The sequence below is a fragment of the Hyperolius riggenbachi genome, chromosome 6 (genome assembly GCF_040937935.1).
Source record: "Hyperolius riggenbachi isolate aHypRig1 chromosome 6, aHypRig1.pri, whole genome shotgun sequence".
NCBI classification, from domain to species: Eukaryota; Metazoa; Chordata; class Amphibia; order Anura; family Hyperoliidae; genus Hyperolius; species Hyperolius riggenbachi.
The window spans coordinates 80,770,927-80,793,174 of NC_090651.1; the positions used below are offsets into that span (position 1 = coordinate 80,770,927).

A 22,248-nucleotide genomic window follows, 5' to 3' on the forward strand; every position below is an offset into this window, starting at 1 on the left:
CCCCAGGCAAACCATGCAGGGAAACTCTGACATAGAAGCCTCTTAGTCTAATAGCAATCAGTGTGTGATGGCTGGGGTGGGAGGGATGGAGGGGCGTACTTTGGTGTCTCAACCTTGGGTGCTGGAGGACCTTGTCCCAGCTCTGCTCTCACCTCAGGTTCCCTTTAAAGTAATTACATTTACCGGTAAGTGAACCTCCAGACTAAAAATCTACTCAGCAGCACTGAAAAGGCTTGGTGTTTCTTTAATAGTTTCACAGCATCACGACTTTGTTTTTCTTACCTAAGTTTCATTTTTAGCTGCACAGAAGAAAACTGCCCGGGCATTTTTTTCCCTGATGCTGTGCAAAGCATGATTTCTGAGGCTATTGTTCTCCTTCTGCTGTTTTGGTGCAATTTTTTTTTTAATTTGAAATTTGAAGTCCAACGCGCGCAGCTGGGAGGGGTGATCAGGACACAGGACAGTTGAACCTTTCTCTAATGCTCCCTGTCGCCTCCTTTCAACCGTAAAAATGGCTGCCCCCATGAAAAAGATGGCTGCCCCCAGGAAATCACAAACATTTGCCTGTTCTTTTAAAACAGGGTCTGTAATAAATTATATTACCTATCTACTTTAATTAACATAACTAATGTAACTTAATGACAGTATGTTTGTTTAGGCTTAAGTTCCCCTTTAATGCATTCATTTTTGACATACCAGTATATCATTTTTGGGCCATCACCTCAAAGAAGGAGGTCTTATTAAAGAGGATACTTAGAATTTACTCATGTTAGCCATTTTTTCCTCAATCAGGAAATGAGTTTTGACTACACTGGATAAAAACTGGGAATGCTTAGAAACGTTTTAGGGAGGATTGCGCACAGCTCAGACAATTAGTATCAGTGAGCAGATTAACAGATGGAGGACAGTAATTAGTGCTGCAAATTAAAGAGCTCTGAAGTTCTTAATTAAAAATGAGAGTCCCGCTGCAGACAGGATTAATGCTGAAAGGCGTTTCCAGAGCTGGCCCCACAATGACGGGTTACAGCGACAAGCCAATGCCCCTTTTGTCTGACATAATATCCTATAATTGGGGCCGTGGAAGTGGTTCGGTGAGTCTGAGTGGCGCTGGCATAGGGGGTATTTACCTGTTTACCCAAAACCTTCTGTGGCTCATTGCCAACTTTTATAAGATAATAATGATTCATTTCTCTGTCCCCAGCTCTGCTCTCTGCAGTAGGATCTTGTGGGTCAGAACAAACGAATCAGACAACTGAATTCAGCTAGATCCATTTTGATCCAAGCTAATCTCTTCCACAGAAACACAATTAATCATCAGGGCTGCCACCTCATCCCTTTAAATACAGACACATATAAATTATACATGCCTTGTGGGCATAGCTAGTTAGATGTGGTTTAGGCACTAATTATGTGTGAGTAGCCCCAGAACCTGTATAACTTAGAAGTGTCGGTATTTAAAGAGATGAGATGGCAACCCTGTTAATCTGTTAATCATTGCAGCTACCTATTGCAAGCATCCGCTCCTCTCGGCCGCAGTATGGTCTGAGGCGACGACTGAGGTAGAGTCAGCTAACACTTAGCAGGGGTTTTATTTAAATAATATGAAATAATAGTTTCTGACCCTGCCTGGGACTGAATCCTGGTCTCCCACGTCAGAGGTGGTGAGCTTGACCACTGTGCTATGACTAATACTGTCAGAAAGGTTTGTCGGGCAGTATTGGGTGGGTCAGCTGGCCTGTTGTGGTCATCTGTTTCAGCTGACCTCACTGTCAGCTGATTAATGCCTGCGTGTGATTGGCTGTTGTGTGCATGTGGCTGGCCACTGATTGGTTGCTTGTAGTATATAAGTCTGCTGAGTGCTTCCTGTCATTGCCTGTGGTAGCGTTAGCTTTGGCTAGTTGCTGGTATACTGCTGGGTTATTGGATTCCTGGATTTTGACCTTTGCCTGTACCTTGACCATTCTTGCCAGCCGCCTGCCTTGACTTGGATTGTTACTGGACTCTGTTATTGCCTGCCGCCTGCCTTGACTCGGATTGTTACTGGACCCTGTTATTGTCTGCTGTCTGCCCTGATTCGGATTGCTATTAGACTCTGGGATTGCCTACTGCTTTGTACCTTGCATATCTGATTTCACGTGTATGACCCTGGACTGTTCTGGACTTGATATATTCTGTGTGTCTTGTTTGGTCTGGAGGTTTATCTGCTCACGCTGCATTCAGCTCCAATACTTTACACACTTAAGGCCTTGGTGTAACCGAAGTCAGGTAGGTGTTTTCCTCACCTCCTGTTCAAGCGGGGACGCGCCACATAGGGTGAAGTGTGTGGTGTTAGATTGGGGCATTGGAGCTGATTTGTGAGCAGGTACTCTGAAGGGCCTTACACCTATAGTTGGCCAAATTGCTGACTGTGAGCACAGGGGTGCAGGATAACTGGGTGGGTGTAGTGCAGGAACATGGGGTGGTTATAAATTGATGAGTTTATAAACAGCGGGTGACTGAATAGGAAGTAGGGATGATCAATGAGAAGCAAATTGTCCCGAAATTATGCACATTTTTACGCAAATGGACCCAGGTTTAAATTGATTGGTCCATTTTGAAGCTGCGTATATTTGCATAAGAATTTGCATCCACTTGGAATAATTTGCATTTCTGTGATCATCCCTAATAGGATTTACATTTACAGGAGCAAACAAATAATGAATGACTATGAATACAGGATTTCTACAATAGAGTGACTCTGAATGAAGGTACCGAAATAGTGAGAATGAGAAATTGGAAACAGAGAGATAAATGGATAGCAGGTACCTAAGATTAGGATGGTGCAGGAACAGAAGGTTACAGTGAATGGAGGGATGAAGGAATTGCAGGTGGCTGCAGATAGAAGGGTGCAGGAATTGCAAATGGCTGTAAATAGAGGGGTGCAGGAATTGAAGGTGACTGTGAATAGAGGGGTGCAGGAATTGCAGGTGAGTGGTGACTGTGAATAGAGGGGTGCAGGAATTGCAGGTGGCTGTGAATAGAGGGGTGCAGGAATTGTAGGTGGCTGTGAATAGAGTGGTGCAGGAATTGCAGGTGGATGTGAATAGAGGGGTGCATGAATTGCAGGTGGATGTGAATAGAAGGGTGCAGGAATTGCAGGTGGATGTGAATAGAAGGGTGCAGGAATTGCAGGTGGATGTGAATAGAAGGGTGCAGGAATTGCAAGTGGATGTGAATAGAATGGTGCAGGAATTGCAGGTGGATATGAATAGAAGGGTGCAGAAATTGCAGGTGGATGTGAATAGAAGGGTGCAGGAATTGCAGGTGGATGTGATTAGAGGGGTGAAGAAATTGCAGGTGGCTGTGAAGAGGGATGCAGGAATTGCAGGTGGCTGTGAATAGAGAGGTGCAGGAATTGCAGGGGGCTGTGAATAGAGGGGTGCAGGAATTGCAGGTGACTGTTAATAGAGGTGTGCAGGAATTGCAGGTGGCTGTGAATGGAGGGGTACATGAATTGCAGGTGGATGTGAATGGAGCAGTGCAGGAATTGCAGGTGGCTGTGAATAGAGGGGTGCAGGAATTTCTGGTGGCTGTGAATAGAGGGGTGCAGGAATTGCAGGTGGCTGTGAATAGAGGGGTGCAGGAATTGCAGGTGGCTGTGAATAGAGGGGTGTAGGAATTGCAGGTGGCTGTGAATAGAGGGGTGCAGGAATTGCAGGTGACTGTGAATAGAGGGGTGCATGAATTGCAGGTGACTGTGAATAGAGGGGTGTAGGGATTGCAGGTGGCTGTGAATAGAGGGGTGCAGGAATTGCAGGTGACTGTGAATAGAGTGGTGCAGGAATTGCAGGTGGCTGTGAATAGAGGGGTGAAGAAATTGCAGGTGGCTGTGAAGAGAAGGGTGCAGGAATTGCAGGTGACTGTGAAGAGAAGGGTGCAGGAATTGCAGGTGACTGTGAAGAGAAGGGTGCAGGAATTGCAGGTGAGTGGTGACTGTGAATAGAGGGGTGCAGGAATTTCAGGTGGCTGTGAATAGAGTGGTGCAGGAATTGCAGGTGGATGTGAATAGAGGGGTGCAGGAATTGCAGGTGGGTGTGAATAGAAGGGCGCAGGAATTGCAGGTGGATGTGAATAGAAGGGTGCAGGAATTGCAGGTGGATGTGAATAGAAGGGTGCAGGAATTGCAGGTGGATGTGAATAGAAGGGTGCAGGAATTGCAGGTGGATGTGATTAGAGGGATGCAGGAATTGCAGGTGGCTGTGAATAGAGAGGTGCAGGAATTGCAGGGGGCTGTGAATAGAGGAGTGCAGGAATTGCAGGTGACTGTTAATAGAGGGGTGCAGGAATTGCAGGTGGCTGTGAATGGAGGGGTACAGGAATTGCAGGTGGCTGTGAATAGAGGGGTGTAGGAATTGCAGGTGGCTGTGAATAGAGGGGTGTAGGAATTGCAGGTGGCTGTGAATAGAGGGGTGTAGGAATTGCAGGTGGATGTGAATAGAGGGGTGCAGGTTTTGCTGGTGGATGTGAATAGAGGGGTGCAGGAATTGCTGGTGGATGTGGAGAGGGGTGCAGGACTTGCAGATAGCTGTGAATGGAGGGGTACAGGAATTGCAGGTGGATGTGAATAGAGGGGTGCAGGAATTGCAGATGGCTGTGAATAGAGGGGTGCAGGAATTGCAGGTGGCTGTGAATAGAGGGATGCAGTAATTGCAGGTGGCTGTGAGTAGAGGGGTGCAGGAACTGCAGATGACTGTGAGTAGAGGGGTGAAGGAATTGCAAGTGGATGTGAATAGAGGGGTGCAGAAATTGCAGGTGGCTGAGTATAGAGGGGTGAAGGAATTGCAAGTGGATGTGAATAGAGGGGTGCATGAATTGCTGGTGGATGTGAATAGAAGGGTGTAGGAATTGCAGGTGGTTGTGAATAGAGGGGTGTAGGAATTGCAGGTGGCTGTGAATAGAGCGGTGTAGGAATTGAAGGTGGCTGTGAATAGAGGGGTGTAGGAATTGCAGGTGGCTGTGAATAGAGCTGTGTAGGAATTGCAGGTGGCTGTGAATAGAGGGGTGTAGGAATTGCAGGTGGATGTGAATAGAGGGGTGCAGGTTTTGCTGGTGGCTGTGAATAGAGGGGTGTGGGAATTGCAGGTGGCTGTGAATAGAGGGGTGTAGGAATTGCAGGTGGCTGTGAATAGAGGGGTGTAGGAATTGCAGGTGGATGTGAATAGAGGGGTGCAGGTTTTGCTGGTGGATGTGAATAGAGGGGTGCAGGAATTGCTGGTGGATGTGAATAGAGGGGTGCAGGTTTTGCTGGTGGATGTGAATAGAGGGGTGCAGGAATTGCAGATGGCTGTGAATGGAGGGGTACAGGAAATGCAGGTGGATGTGAAGAGGGGTGCAGGAATTGCAGATGGCTGTGAATAGAGGGATGCAGGAATTGCAGGTGGCTGTGAGTAGAGGGGTGCAGGAACTGCAGATGACTGTGAGTAGAGGGGTGAAGGAATTGCAAGTGGATGTGAATAGAGGGGTGCAGAAATTGCAGGTGGCTAAGTATAGAGGGGTGAAGGAATTGCAAGTGGATGTGAATAGAGGGGTGCATGAATTGCTGGTGGCTGTGAATAGAGGGGTGTAGGAATTGCAGGTGGCTGTGAATAGAGGGGTGTAGGAATTGCAGGTGGATGTGAATAGAGGGGTGCAGGTTTTGCTGGTGGCTGTGAATAGAGGGGTGTAGGAATTGCAGGTGGCTGTGAATAGAGGGGTGTAGGAATTGCAGGTGGCTGTGAATAGAGGGGTGTAGGAATTGCAGGTGGATGTGAATAGAGGGGTGCAGGTTTTGCTGGTGGATGTGAATAGAGGGGTGCAGGAATTGCTGGTGGATGTGAATAGAGGGGTGCAGGTTTTGCTGGTGGATGTGAATAGAGGGGCGCAGGAATTGCAGATGGCTGTGAATGGAGGGGTACAGGAATTGCAGGTGGATGTGAAGAGGGGTGCAGGAATTGCAGATGGCTGTGAATAGAGGGATGCAGGAATTGCAGGTGGCTGTGAATAGAGGGGTGTAGGAATTGCAGGTGGCTGTGAATAGAGGGGTGTAGGAATTGCAGGTGGCTGTGAATAGAGGGGTGTAGGAATTGCAGGTGGATGTGAATAGAGGGGTGCAGAAATTGCAGGTGGCTGAGTATAGAGGGGTGAAGGAATTGCAAGTGGATGTGAATAGAGGGGTGCATGAATTGCTGGTGGATGTGAATAGAGGGGTGTAGGAATTGCAGGGGGCTGTGAATAGAGGGTTGCAGGAATTGCAGGTGGGCGGCTGTTAATAGAGGAGTACAGGAATTGCAAGTGAATGTGAATAGAGGAGTGCAGGAATTGCAGGTGACTGTGAATAGATGGATGCATGCCAAACACAAGGCCACTAGGGTCCTCCTGTGCTCTCCCCCTCCCCTTTTTGGGTGGCATGTGTGGGATGGGGGTCCTGGGTGGTGGCCCATGGCCCCCACCTAATGTTTTGTGAATTTAATCTTAATTTGTGCAGGTCAGTGATAAGGAGCATGGGCGTCTGCAGAAAATTTTCCGGGGGGCAAAAATGGGGGGTAGGAGTCATGCGCGCTGAAAAATTGGCGTGGCCATGAACCACAATGTGGGTGTGGTCACAGGTGGAGCCAAATTTACATGAACTTAGCAATGGTGGGACATTAGACTAGGGCTATGGTAGGGATTAGATTGCGAGTGCCTCTGACACAGGTGCCTCCCAGTTTAGGTAGTGACAGGGAAACTTAAAGAGAACCTGTACTAAGTAAAATTATTTAAAATAAACATATGAGGTAACTTCAAATAAACATTACATAGTTACACTGCCATCAGTTCCTCTCAGAAGCTCACCATTTGCTTCTGACAATGATCCCTTCCAGTTCTGACATTTTGTCAGAACTGAAATATATCAGTTGCTGTCAGTTATATATCGGTTGCTGTCAGTTACAGCTGAGAGGAGAACTGATGGGTCCATGTTTCCCTATGGCTCAAGTGGGGTGATATTACAGTTTAACTGTGTGCTGACCAGGAAGCTGTTATGGGGTAATGGCCATTTTCAAAATGGAGGACGGAGAATTCCATTGATCACTGTGGACAAAAAGGACACAGGAGAGGAGAAAGAGATTGAGGGGTAGACTACACAGCAGGTAAGTATGACTTGTGTATGGTTATTTTGACTTTTAAATTTCAGTACAGGTTTTCTTTAAGCCATGCCCCCTGTGTGGCATTAAGCCACACCGCAGATTTTGCAGGAGGGTGACAATGGGCGGGAGGGGGTGCCAGTGGGTAGGAGGAAGGTGCCAGTGGGTAAGAGGAGGGTGCAGAAAGGCAGAGAGAGAGAGTGAGCAGAAAGGCAGAGAGAGAGAGAGAGAGAGAGAGAGAGAGAGAGAGAGAGAGAGAGAGAGAGAGCAGAAAGGCAGAGCGAGAGAGAGAGAGTGAGCAGAAAGGCAGAGAGAGAGAGAGAGTGAGCAGAAAGGCAGAGAGAGAGAGAGAGAGAGTGAGCAGAAAGGCAGAGAGAGAGTGAGCAGAAAGGCAGAGAGAGAGTGAGCAGAAAGGCAGAGAGAGAGAGAGAGTGAGCAGAAAGGCAGAGAGAGAGAGAGAGTGAGCAGAAAGGCAGAGAGAGGGAGAGAGTGAGCAGAAAGGCAGAGAGAGGGAGAGAGTGAGCAGAAAGGCAGAGAGAGAGAGAGAGCAGAAAGGCAGAGAGAGAGAGAGAGTGAGCAGAAAGGCAGAGAGAGAGAGAGAGAGTGAGCAGAAAGGCAGAGAGAGAGAGAGAGTGAGCAGAAAGGCAGAGAGAGAGAGCAGAAAGGCAGAGAGAGAGACAGCAGAAAGGCAGAGAGAAAGAGATAGAGCAGAGAAAGAGAGAGCAAGCAGAAAGGCAGAGAGAGAGAGACAGCAGAAAGGCAGAGAGAGATAGACAGCAGAAAGGCAAAGAGAGAGAGCAGAGAGAGAGCGCAGAAAGGCAGAGAGAGAGAGAGAGAGACAGCAGAAAGGCAGAGAGAGAGACAGCAGAAATGCAGAGAGAGAGAGAGAGAGAGCAGAGAGAGACAGCAGAGAGAGAGAGAGAGCGCAGAAAGGCAGAGAGAGAGAGAGAGAGAGAGAGAGCAGAAAGGCAGAAAATAAGAGAGAGAGCAGAAAGGCAGAGAGAGCGAGAGCAGAAAGGCAGAAAGAGAGGCACCAGAGAGAGAGACAGCAGAGAGAGAGAGAGTTGAGAGGCAGAGAAAGAGAGACCGCAGAAAGGCAGAGAGAAAGAGACAGCAGAAACAGGGGCGTAAATAGACATCACTGGGCCCCCCTGCAAAACTTTGGATGGGCCCCCACCCCCCACCCCCACCTTCCTCGCTTTCTGCACAGGAAAACTGAGGACCAATGTGTTTTCCCCCTGCAGATAAAAACACTTAGACCTAAAGGAAATGTCAGGCAATCTATGCTACCCCCAGATCTACTTACCCCGGGGCTTCCTCCAGTCCCTTGCAGCTGACAAGTCCCTCGTTGCAGCTCTACTCCCAGTACATGCATACACATATACACAGCCGTATTATTTTACTACATGAGAGCACATACTATATGGAGGAACAACAATGACATGCTGAACATAAGATATAGTATTCACTGTAACTTTGGCAAAACATTCAGAATGTCACTGATTGATACTGTTATTACAGGATCTTGGACTCAGTATGAGACAGCAAGTTCTCAATGAGGCAGCGACAGTCAGAGATCAATCTCACCCACTCCACTGTGTCAGTAATCAGACACCATGAGGTCAATAGCCTGTGTGTGATTAGAATCTAGGAATCTCTTCTGAGGGATTGCTGAATAAGGGCCAGTCTACAACTTTTTTTCAACCTTTCACTCCTTTGTTTGTAATGTTGTACATGAAGTCATCAGAACTTTGACTCAGTGTGAGACAGATGTTTTTTACGAATCCTAGGGAGCAGGGACAGTGTATAAATTCCAAAGTGGGTATGATTCCTTATCTGTGTGGTGGACACATGCAGTCAATATAACAATGGTACGAGAGCAGAATATGTTTTCTCTCCATGCCCTTAGTTGTCAGTCTCTCAAACTTTTCCCCCCACGGGGCCCCCTGTGACTTCTGGGCCCTCCTGCGGAGGCATACCTTGCAGGGTCTATTGTTACGCCCCTGAGCAGAAAGAAAGAGACAGCAGAAAGGCAGAGAGAGAGAGAGAGTGACAGCAGAAAGGGACATCAGAAAGGCAGAGAGAGTATAGTTGCCCCCAGTATAGCTAGTATAGTTGCCCCGAGTGTAGATAGTGTAGTTGCCCCAGTATTAGTATAGTTGCCCCCAGTATAACTAGTATAGTTGCCCCCAGTGTAGGTAGTACAGTCATCCCCACTATAGCTAGTATAGTTGCCCCCAGTGTAGGTAGTATAGTTGCCCCCAGTATAGCTAGTATAGTTGCCCCAGTATAGTATAGTTGGTATGGGGGAAGCTTGGAAGGAGGGACAGCGGCAGGGAGAGGGGCCAGACACCCCCCCCCCCCCCCCCAATTTCCTCACCTGGGTCCCCTTCTTCTGGCGCTTCCCCCCCCCCCCCCTCCAAATTAGCAGGGACAAACAGAAGCGGGCATCAGCGGGCAGAGAGGAATCACTCACCTTCTTCCTGCGTTCCAGGCGATGGCGTGCAGCGTCATCGTCACATGACACCGGTCTCCGATTTCTCCGCCGCTCACTGTGCTTCCGCTAATCAGGAAGCACAGAACGGTGGAGAAGGTGGTGACCAGTGTCACGTGACGATGACGCTGCACGCCATCGCCTGGAACGCAGGAAGAAGGTGAGTGATTCCTCTCTGCCCACTGATACCCGCTTCTGTTTGTCGCTGCTAATTTGGAGGGGGGGAGTGCCAGAAGGAGGGGGGGATCCAGGTAAGGGAGGTGGGGGGTTCTGGCCCCCCTCCTGCTGGTTCGGATGGCTGGGGGGGGGCAGCAGCTGGCCGGGGGGCGCATGCACCATTTTGCCCAACGTGTGGACGCCCATGATAAGAAGGTAGGCGTGAGAGGGACACCTGCACACAGTGCCCCCTGCTGGTGACTTAATCTACAAATATGTGCGACCGAGCTCTCTCTCTTGTCCATGGCCGATTTGTTGCAGATCCTGCTAGATAGGGTAGTGCAGACACAGGTGCAAGTACAGTATTTGCCCTTATTGGCTGACAGGCTGTCTGTGGACCAACTTTAAATGGCAGAGTGCTTTTTCGAAATGTGAGCTTTTACTTCTCTTGTGCTTGGCTTTTAATAGATGGATGTATGAATTGAAAGTGAATGTGAATAGAGGGCTGCAGAAATAGCAGATAAATGTGAATAGATGGATGCAGGAATTACAGGTGAATGAGAAAAGAAATGTCCAGGAATTGCAAGTGAATTTGAATAGATGGATGCAGGATTAGCCAGGGCCGGAAAGGCCACAAAGGTCTGGGCCGGGGCGGCTACAGCCCAAAGGGGCACCTGGACGTAAAATAGAGGTTGCTACACATGAGAGAAAAAAGTGAATAAGGGAAGCTGATGCTTAAAGTGACACCGAAATGAATAAAAAGCCTGTTTTTTACTTACCCGGGGCGTCCTCCAGCCCCATAAGCATGGATGCGTCCCTCGCCATCCTCCTCAGCGCTGCCGTTCAGCCGCAATCTGCTCCGTTAAGCGGCTGTGTAACGTCAGGAGGGGGCCTTCTGCTGGGCCTGACTGAGCCGTGACGCCATCTACCAGGGTTTGATTGCGGCTGAATGGAGGATTCCGGACAGACCGCGGGAGGCACGCGTGAAGACGGCGAGGGACACATCCATGCTTCTGTGGCTGGAGGAAGCCCCGGGTAAGTAAAAAATTGGCTTTTTATTCATGTCTGGGTCTCTTAAAAGGACAACTGAGGTGACATGTGACATGATGAGATAGACATGTGTATGTATAGTTCCAAGCACAAAAATAGCTAAGCTGTGTTCCTTTAATTTCTCTGCCTGAAAGAGTTCAAAATCAGGTATGCAAGTGACAGTTTCTGCCCGGGTTGGACTGGGTCAGACTATAGCATAACTGTTACCGATAAGTAATTACAGCCATAAAACACTTTTCTGTCAAATGACTTCTAAGAGCAGGAAAGAGATAAAAAGAGTCAATATTTCATAGATTTGAGCTCTGGCGTACTTCAATGAAGGCGTCATTGAGCAGAGGCAATGGAACAGTAAAAACGTACAAACTAGATTTAAATATAAAATAAAACTGAGGGATATCTGAAAAAGTCATTTTTAGGAAAAGGAGGATATATAGGGCCTGATTCACAAAAGAGTGCTAACTGTTAGCACGGCCGTTTCTGCATTCCGCGTGATCGCGAATTTTCGCGCGAAACGGTAATTTTACCGTGAAATCGACATTGTTTAGCGCGAAAATTCACGAACGCGCGCAATGCGAAAATTTGCGCGAAAACGGCCGTGCTAACAGTTAGCACTCTTTTGTGAATCAAGCCCATAGGGCTTGATTCACAAAAGCGTGATAACTGTTAGCATGCAAGTGAAAAGCCCCTTTATCCCGTGATAAATTCTGATTGCGCGCAAAGTCCCGCACGCAAAGTGCGGTGCACTGCTCAGTGCGCGCAAAGTGCCCATTCACCGCTATGCGACGGTTCACGCGCACCGGACTTAGCTTAGCTTAGATTTGACTTTAGAAGTGGTGCTAACCTACTTAGTGCATTGGTTATCACGCCGAAAAGTCTTTAGGCGTGCTAAATACGTTAGCACGCTTTAGTAAATCAAGCCCATACAATTGTTTTTTTCATCAGTTTATTTTCACCTCGGATGTCCTTTAACCTTCCTGGCGGTAACCCCGAACATAGTTCGGGGTAAGCCGCGCAGGAGGTTTTCTCAGGCCCTGCTGGGCCGATCTGCGTAATATTTTTTTTTGCTGAACGCAGCTAGCACTTTGCTAGCTGCGTCAGCACACCGATCGCCGCCACCCCACGCTGATTCGCCGCTATCCGCGCTGCCGCAGAGCCCCCCCCCCCAGACCCCTGCGCTGCCTGGCCTATCAGCGCCAGGCAGTGCTAAGGGGTGGATCGGGTCTCCCTTAGACGTCACGACGTCCATGACGTCGGTGACGTCATCCCGCCCCGTCGCCATGGCGACGGGGGAAGCCCTCCAGGAAATCCCGTTCTTTGAACGGGATTTCCTGATCGCCTATCGCCGGAGGCGATCGGAGGGGCTGGGGGGATGCCGCTGAGCAGCGGCTATCATGTAGCGAGCCCTAGGCTCGCTACATGATTTAAAAAAAAAAAAAAAAAAAAGCAAAAAAAACGGCAGCGCTGCCCCCTGGCGGTTTTTAATATACCGCCAGGGAGGTTAAGGGAGCTGTATATGAAAGAGAGGGGCTGCATACATGGATTTTACACACTGAAGAGCAGACAGCACATGGAATAGGATGGTAGCTGCTGCACTTGGGAGGGGAACCCCAATATACTTGGCCAAAGGCCTTGGGTATAGTAGGAAAATGTTAATGGCAGGCTGAGCAAAAACAGGTGACTGTGTGAATACAATGGAGCAGGGAGAGAGGTGGTTTTGAATAAACTGGCACAGTAATCTCAGATAACTAGAATAAAGGGTGGGAAACCCTGTTGGAGAATTAGCAAAGGGAGTCAGGCATTCATCTAAGAGTTTCTTCACCATTTTCTGGTCTTTGGGGAAGCATCTCCCATGAGCCTGGCAGCACAGGAGGTCCTAGGTTTCAGCCAACAAGGACTGTTGCGCAGACTGGAGGATATGGTTTCCAAGAACTGTGCCAGGATCTCATCGGGAGACTTTGATGTCTATGTTATGGAGACAGGTGGTAGGGATGAGGGAGGTAGGGATGGACATGTCAGCCATCTTTAGATTGGATAGAGAACATGCAGCAGCAGTTAGAAGCAGGAACATTAAATTGACAGTTAAAGTCAAGGGACAATTTGCCATATTAAGGTTGGAAGAGTCAGTATATAGGTCAATGAGACACAGCAAAATTGTGTCCATCTTGGTTTAGAGTAGAGTGCATGAGTTCAGCACAGTTAAAGGAACCCCAAATGGAGAGACATATGGGGGCTGACTTATTTATTTCCTTTTAAACAATGCACATTGCCTGGCTGTCTTGCTGATCCTCTGCCTCTAGTACTTTTAGCAATAGACGCAGAACAACATGCAGATCAGGTGCTCTGACTCAAGTCTGACTCAGGTTTGTTTTTCAGACTCTACTAGTGCCTGAAAGAGGAGGATGATGCCAGGCAACTGGTATTGTTTAACCAAGGACCGCAGTGTTAAACCCCCCTACCAACCAGGCTCTTTTTTGTTGCACTGGGCTGTGCAGGCTTTTCAGCCTCCTGCACAGCCCATGGGAAACTGCAGCTCCAGGACTTGACGCCAATTGGGCGTTAGGCAGTCCTCGAGCTGCCGCTGCGTTCACGCCCATTGGTGGGACACGGTCATTAGGTAGTTAAAAAGAAAAAAAATGGCAACCTCCATATGTCTCTCACCTCTGGTTTCTTTTAAGAGAGAGAATAATAATAATTCCAGTATTTTTATAGTGCTTTTCTCCTATCGGACTCAAAACACTTGAGCTGCAGCCACTAGAGTTCGCTCAGTAGGCAGTAGCCGTTTTAGGGAGTCTTGCCCACAAACCCCTTACTGAATAGGTGCTGGCCTAGCTGAGATAGAAAGAACCAAGATTTAAATCCAGGTCTTCTATGTTAGCAGCAGAGTCCTTAAATATTACACTAGAAGGTTTTGGGTATGAATACAGAATACCGGGCTCACAAAATGAACAAACAATAGTACTCTGTGTCCCATAGTTTACTCACAAAGGAGCACATTAAGAGAACTAGGATATGATGCATCCATGCACTGAAAATCAATTCGTAATAGCGCATACGGTATTGTCACAATCTAGGATCTATCAATTGTGGCCCTACTAGCCAGTGCTGGATTCCCCAGGGATTCAGAACACATTCAGGCTGCTACAGTCCTTATTCACTATCCTGAAATCATGATGTCATGAAACAGTCAGATTAAATACTAACTGAATGTCGCTTGGCACACGTTGTTTTCTCAGACTTTCAATCACTTTCCTTTCTAACAAAGCGCACTTTTTTTTAGAATATAATAAGGGTGTAATCATGGCCCCAGGCGCTGCGGGCGGCCACAGGTAAACTCCCCCCTTGGCGTACACTTCAGGGGATTATTGTGATTTGTGTCTCCCTCTTACTGGCTGAGATGCCGGAAATCAATTAGCAAAGCTCTTAAGCCTTTGTTTCCAGCCTGCGATTGGCTCGGGACTTTGTGTGTTGCGTCTGGCGGACAGTCGCTTGGCACCAGATGATAACAATCTGCGAAGTTATTGACAGTAGAAAAGGAATTGTGAGCTTAACATGTAAACTGAGACGGGCAAAGGAGAAGAATCCACGGGGTCAACTGATGACTAACTGTGGCATCTGTGTAGGGCGGCGTCTTGGCTTCTGCTGTGTATCGTTGATGATGACTTTCGTATGATTATCTGAAGAGAATTAAACTCAATGGTAATATTGCCTTCATGTGTGTGCACCCAGACGGAGTCTAGTGACTCATATTGCAGGTGGCCAAATGGATAAACGGATACATACAGCCAGGCCCGGATTTACCTCACAGGAGCCTATAGGCACAGATGTCCTGGCACCTTAGACATCGCCCTCATGAAACTACAATCCCCACCAAACTGCACCGCAAGTGTGCTGGCTGTCCAAGCTGTCACTTCTCCCTTACTTCCCTTGCCCATCATAGGTAGCTACAGGTGTCCCTTAGTGTTAGGTAGCCAGAAGTACCCTCAATATTAAGTAGCTAGAGGTGCTCCCAAGTATTAGGTAGCTAGAGGAATCTCAGTATTAGGTAGCCGGAGGTGCCCCTGACTGAAGGGAGATCTCGTCAATGGAATGCCAAGAACAGGGGGAGTAACCTCTCCCTTACACTCTCATCAGGTCTCTGCATAGGGAAAGAGTCACTAAGGGAGGGGAGTGAGACACCTTTCTATCATCAATCAGGCAACCTGTAGGCACATGCCTACAGTGCCTTATGGTAAAGCCAGCCCTGTACAGTTTTTTCACTTTACAATTACAGGATGTAACACGTACAGCCTCCGTAGAATCGCATTTACAGCGCAAAACGTCCGTAAGGCTAATCTGTGCCCAGCACCCACCACCAGCTCACAGCCTCCATCATCATCATGGTATGTGCAACTTTTGCTTCACATGTATTCTGATGTGTTACCACCCTTTGGAATTAAATACAGTTATCAGCAGTGCGGACTTTTGCACTTTCTTACTCCTACACTTTCAAAATATGAAACACTGGAATCAAAGAAGATAGAAAGACTGCGTGTAAGGGACTCTTAAGAAAGTATGGAGGTTACAATGGTACACCTATATGCACAAAACTGTTTCAAAGGGTCTATTGTTATTCTTGCCCACTGGCATGAAGGCAATTTTGTTTTAGAGGAATGGCGCTGGTCTTATGGATTTGTCAAAATAGTGTCCCATTGTGATAAAATGAATGGGCAACAACACATGGTTGTGGCATGTAATCCATGCTGCACATGAATCTGTGTACTCATTGAATATCGGGAGATAGCCACAACTGTTCCCATACAGAGGAACATGTTCATGGTCATCATGGGGTAACCTAGGTTACATTAATTGCGCATCAATTGCTTCAGAAACTGCGTAAGTAGCAGTGTAACTGCAGTGCGCTGCTTACATACTGCAATTTTATTGTTTGTAAGTTCCTCCTAAATTACATATGGCTTCCCCACCTAAGACAACAGGAGGCTAAAAATTAAAAAGAGGTGTGCAAGCTATATATCAAAAATAATAAAAAAAGAGGTATCTTACCTCTCTAGATTGCAACCATCAAAAAAGGGGGGATGGGGCTTTGGATGGAATTTATTCAAGCATGAATACATAAAGACAATGCGTTTCACGGGCTCCGCCGCTTCCTCAGGTCAGTAAAACAACAAGTGCCTAATATAACGCTTTCTTATTACATTGTTTTCTTAAATGCTCTCGCCTTACCTTTTTTCACCTCAACTATAAGGAGCAGGCGCGGAGCTAGGGGGGGTCGGGGTAGGACAAGTGCCCCGGGGCGCCTGGTCCCCAAGGGTGCCCTCCGCCTGGCTGAGCTGCGGGGGTTTTTTTTGGTTTTTTTGGCGGGTGAGGGGAGCAGCGCAGAGAAGAGGGAGAGCTGTGCGGACGGTGGGGAAGGGGGGCCATATCCCCCCTCCTTCCCTCACCTTAGGTGCTCTCTCCCTCCCTCGCTGTCCCCTCCAATGTCCGGGTGGCTCTTGGCTGGCAGCGGCGGGCGGAACTCACCTCCGTCTCGCTCCAGCGCCGGGCGGAAGTTCGGGTGCGCAGCCGCTGCTCTGGTCTGGACCAGACCAGAGTAGTGGCAGATCCATCCGGCGCTGCGACGAGATGGAGGTAAGTTCCGCCCGCCGCTGCCAGCCACCCGGACATTGGAGGGGACAGCGAGGAAGGGAGAGCAGCTCTTCTCTGCGCTGCTCCCCTCCTGCTGGGGAGGGGGACACCTGACCTGGCTACCTACTCTGGGCACATATACCCCTGTCTACATATACTGGACATATATCCCTGGCTACCTACTCTGGGCACATATACCCCTGGCTACCTACTCTGGGCACATATACCCCTGGCTACCTACTCTGGGCACATATACCCCTGGCTACCTACTCTGGGCACATGTACCCCTGGCTACCTACTCTGGGCACATATACCCCTGGCTACCTACTCTGGGCACATATACTCCTGGCTACCTACTCTGGGCACATATACCCCTGGCTACCTACTCTGGGCATATATACCCCTGGCTACCTACTCTGGGCACATATACCCCTGGCTACCTACTCTGGGCACATATACCCCTGGCTACCTACTCTGGGCATATATACCCCTGGCTACCTACTCTGGGCACATATACCCCTGCCTACATATACTGGGCATATACCCCTGGCTACCTACTCTGGGCACATATACCCCTGGCTACCTACTCTGGGCACATATACCCCTGGCTACCTACTCTGGGCACATATACCCCTGGCTACCTACTCTGGGCACATATACCCCTGGCTACCTACTCTGGGCACATATACCCCTGGCTACCTACTCTGGGCACATATACCCCTGCCTACATATACTGGGCATATACCCCTGGCTACCTACTCTGGGCACATACACCCCTGGCTACCTACTCAGGGCACATATACCCCTGCCTACATATACTGGGCATATAACCCTGGCTACCTACTCTGGGCACATATACCCCTGGCTACCTACTCTGGGCACATATACCCCTGCCTACATATACTGGGCACATATACCCCTGGCTACCTACTCTGGGCACATATACCCCTGCCTACATATACTGGGCATATACCCCTGGCTACCTACTCTGGGCACATATACCCCTGGCTACCTACTCTGGGCACATATACCCCTGGCTACCTACTCTGGGCACATATACCCCTGGCTACCTACTCTTGGCACATATACCCCTGCCTACATATACTGGGCATATACCCCTGGCTACCTACTCTGGGCACATATACCCCTGGCTACCTACTCAGGGCACATATACCCCTGCCTACATATACTGGGCATATACCCCTGGCTACCTACTCTGGGCACATATACCCCTGGCTACCTACTCTGGGCACATATACCCCTGCCTACATATACTGGGCACATATACCCCTGGCTACCTACTCTGGGCACATATACCCCTGCCTACATATACTGGGCATATACCCCTGGCTACCTACTCTGGGCACATATACCTCTGGCTACCTACTCTGGGCACATATACCCCTGCCTACATATACTGGGCATATACCCCTGGCTACCTACTCTGGGCACATATACCCCTGGCTACCTACTCTGGGCACATATACCCCTGCCTACATATACTGAGCATATACCCCTGGCTACCTACTCTGGGCACATATACCCCTGGCTACCTACTCTGGGCACATATACCCCTGGCTACCTACTCAGGGCACATATACCCCTGCCTACATATACTGGGCATATACCCCTGGCTACCTACTCTGGGCACATATACCCCTGGCTACCTACTCTGGGCACATATACCCCTGCCTAAATATACTGGGCATATACCCCTGGCTACCTACTCTGGGCACATATACCCCTGGCTACCTACTCTGGGCACATATACCCCTGGCTACATATACTGGGCATATACCCCTGGCTACCTACTCTGGGCACATATACCCCTGGCTACCTACTCTGGGCACATATACCCCTGGCTACCTACTCTGGGCACATATACCCCTGGCTACCTACTCTGGGCACATATACTCCTGGCTACCTACTCTGGGCACATATACCCCTGGCTACCTACTCTGGGCATATATACCCCTGGCTACCTACTCTGGGCACATATACCCCTGGCTACCTACTCTGGGCACATATACCCCTGGCTACCTACTCTGGGCATATATACCCCTGGCTACCTACTCTGGGCACATATACCCCTGCCTACATATACTGGGCATATACCCCTGGCTACCTACTCTGGGCACATATACCCCTGGCTACCTACTCTGGGCACATATACCCCTGGCTACCTACTCTGGGCACATATACCCCTGGCTACCTACTCTGGGCACATATACCCCTGGCTACCTACTCTGGGCACATATACCCCTGGCTACCTACTCTTGGCACATATACCCCTGCCTACATATACTGGGCATATACCCCTGGCTACCTACTCTGGGCACATACACCCCTGGCTACCTACTCAGGGCACATATACCCCTGCCTACATATACTGGGCATATAACCCTGGCTACCTACTCTGGGCACATATACCCCTGGCTACCTACTCTGGGCACATATACCCCTGCCTACATATACTGGGCACATATACCCCTGGCTACCTACTCTGGGCACATATACCCCTGCCTACATATACTGGGCATATACCCCTGGCTACCTACTCTGGGCACATATACCCCTGGCTACCTACTCTGGGCACATATACCCCTGGCTACCTACTCTGGGCACATATACCCCTGGCTACCTACTCTTGGCACATATACCCCTGCCTACATATACTGGGCATATACCCCTGGCTACCTACTCTGGGCACATATACCCCTGGCTACCTACTCAGGGCACATATACCCCTGCCTACATATACTGGGCATATACCCCTGGCTACCTACTCTGGGCACATATACCCCTGGCTACCTACTCTGGGCACATATACCCCTGCCTACATATACTGGGCACATATACCCCTGGCTACCTACTCTGGGCACATATACCCCTGCCTACATATACTGGGCATATACCCCTGGCTACCTACTCTGGGCACATATACCTCTGGCTACCTACTCTGGGCACATATACCCCTGCCTACATATACTGGGCATATACCCCTGGCTACCTACTCTGGGCACATATACCCCTGGCTACCTACTCTGGGCACATATACCCCTGCCTACATATACTGAGCATATACCCCTGGCTACCTACTCTGGGCACATATACCCCTGGCTACCTACTCTGGGCACATATACCCCTGGCTACCTACTCAGGGCACATATACCCCTGCCTACATATACTGGGCATATACCCCTGGCTACCTACTCTGGGCACATCTACCCCTGGCTACCTACTCTGGGCACATATACCCCTGCCTACATATACTGGGCATATACCCCTGGCTACCTACTCTGGGCACATATACCCCTGGCTACCTACTCTGGGCACATATACCCCTGGCTACATATACTGGGCATATACCCCTGGCTACCTACTCTGGGCACATATACCCCTGGCTACCTACTCTGGGCACATATACCCCTGGCTACCTACTCTGGGCACATATACCCCTGGCTACCTACTCTTGGCACATATACCCCTGCCTACATATACTGGGCATATACCCCTGGCTACCTACTCTGGGCACATATACCCCTGGCTACCTACTCAGGGCACATATACCCCTGCCTACATATACTGGGCATATACCCCTGGCTACCTACTCTGGGCACATATACCCCTGGCTACCTACTCAGGGCACATATACCCCTGGCTACCTACTCTGGGCACATATTCCCCTGGCTACCTACTCTGGGCACATACCCCTGGCTACCTACTCTGGGCACATATACCCCTGCCTACATATACTGGGCATATACCCCTGGCTACCTACTCTGGGCACATATACCCCTGCCTACATATACTGGGCACATATACCCCTAACTACATATACTGGGTACATATACCCCTGGCTACATATACTGGGCATATATACCCCTGGCTACATATACTGGGCATATATACCCCTGGCTACATATACTGGGCACATATACCTCTGGCTACATATACTGGGGACACATACCCCTGCCTACATATACTGGGCACATATACCCCTGGCTACCTGTTCTGTGGACATCTCTACCCCTGGCTACCTGTTCTGGGGACATCTATACTGCTGGCCACCTATTCTGGGGACACCTATAGACCTGGGGCTACCTATTTTTGGGGAAGCACTGCTGTCAGATTGAGTGTATTTTGGGGAACTGCTGCCAGGTGAGAGGTGTCTACCATATTAAGGGGGCATTCTGCCTATTTATGTGAAATGCTGTCTATTTATGTGCCTCATGACTGCTGAATTTGTCTTGTTGGGGGCCTCATGGTTACTGAATTTGTCTTGTTGGGGGCCTCAAGATCGCTGAATTTGTCTTGTTAGGGGCCTCATGATTGCTGAATTTGTCTTGTTAGGGGCCTCATGATTGCTGAATTTGTCTTGTTGGGGGCCTCAGGATTGCTAAATTTGTCTTGTTGGGGGCCTCATGATTGCTGAGTTGGTCATGTTGGGGGCCTCATGTTTACTCATGTTTGCGGAATTTGTCTTGATGGGGGGGGCTCATGATTGCTGAATTTGTCTTGGAACATGCTGGAAGGTACATACTGAGGGAGGGTGGGTGAGCGTGAGCCTGCTAACCTCCATGTACATTTGAAGGGGCGTGACCAAATGTGGAGCACCCATAACCACGCCCACATTTGGTCACGACCCTTCACCTTAGGGGGCGCATTAATAGTCTTTGTCCCCGGGCGCTGAAAACCCTAGCTACGCCTCTGATAAGGAGAGCTAGTTCATGAGACCAACAGATAAGAAGAGATAAATCATGAGTTAAGTCAAATAAGGGGAGATCATTGCATGAGGTAATTCAGATAAAAGGATCATTCCCAATTTTATTGTTAATTATGCTGATAAGGTAGGGCACATTGCGCAATTAGCAAGACCTGCATTTTACTTACACTACTTGCATAGTGCACTTTACTTTAACAATGCTCGCATTACCTAGGTAACATAGGTCATGCTAATAGTGCAATACAAGCTACTTCATCAGCATACGGTAATTAAGGGTCAAATTGCTGTGTGCTTCTTGCACACTGCAACTTTACCGATGTTTTATGAATATACCCCAAGGAGAGATGAAGTGTGAGTTAATAAGTCAAGTGAGATACTTCATGAGACATATCTTGTGAATCAACTCGATACATTAATAATTTATGGAAATGGAGATGGGGGTGACAGTGGTTAGAGCTAATATCTCAGCAACTTATGGTTTTTGTACAGTGATATTGGAACAGAAAATGAACCTACTCAGAAGTTCCTGAAGTACCCAACTGACCTACCCAAATTTCTAAACACACCTTTATACCACCCTTTACCCTAACAGATAACTAACATGACCCTTTCCTGATCATCTATGCCTAACCCTAATTTTAAAACTTGATTCATTACAAAACGAGAGGAAATCCACATCATCCATTTATTTCATCCTCCTGTGATCCATTAATGTCAGACGAGGGGATGGCTGTTTATACACAAGTGTGGAGTTAGGGCACCTCTTGGTTATGGTTAGGAGTACAGCACTACCAGGAAGTGTGCTGTGTTCACCACCTCTACAGCTGCCCATGAGCCTGCCCGCCTGCTGTTCTCTTGTCACAAATGCCACTGCTATTTGTCCTATCTCCCTTCATATGCAGACCGGAGCAGGGAAACATGAAAAAGAAAACCAGTCCTTGCTGCCTCAATGATCACGAGCTCTCACTGCCATATCTGTCCAAGCACTAGGGTACCAAAATAGATAATATGTACGCCATGATTTCATTCTCTGCTTTGTATATAAGGGAGGAATGGAGCTG

At 48.7% G+C, this 22,248-nt stretch overlaps 1 protein-coding gene across 1 annotated transcript; it reads left to right on the plus strand.

Moving 5' to 3' along the window:
- The first annotated feature begins 2,816 nt into the window (after positions 1 to 2,816).
- Positions 2,817 to 4,388, plus strand: LOC137522053 (apolipoprotein A-IV-like). The gene is made up of 4 exons (XM_068242075.1): positions 2,817 to 2,966; positions 3,106 to 3,336; positions 3,764 to 3,961; positions 4,035 to 4,388. Exons 1-4 carry the CDS (start codon positions 2,817 to 2,819, stop codon positions 4,386 to 4,388), a joined length of 933 nt encoding a protein of 310 aa, XP_068098176.1.
- The last annotated feature ends 17,860 nt before the right edge of the window (positions 4,389 to 22,248 follow it).

What these genes read in the sequence shown, in the direction of transcription:
- LOC137522053 (XM_068242075.1), top strand. Translation starts at nt 2,817, where the DNA reads ATGGTGCAGGAACAGAAGGTTACAGTGAATGGAGGGATGAAGGAATTG. An exon ending in GAGGGGTGAAGAAATTGCAG is followed by an intron (nt 3,337 to 3,763) that starts GTGGCTGTGAAG and finishes TAGGGATTGCAG; the next exon opens with GTGGCTGTGAATAGAGGGGT. An exon ending in GAAGGGTGCAGGAATTGCAG is followed by an intron (nt 3,962 to 4,034) that starts GTGAGTGGTGAC and finishes CAGGAATTGCAG; the next exon opens with GTGGATGTGAATAGAGGGGT.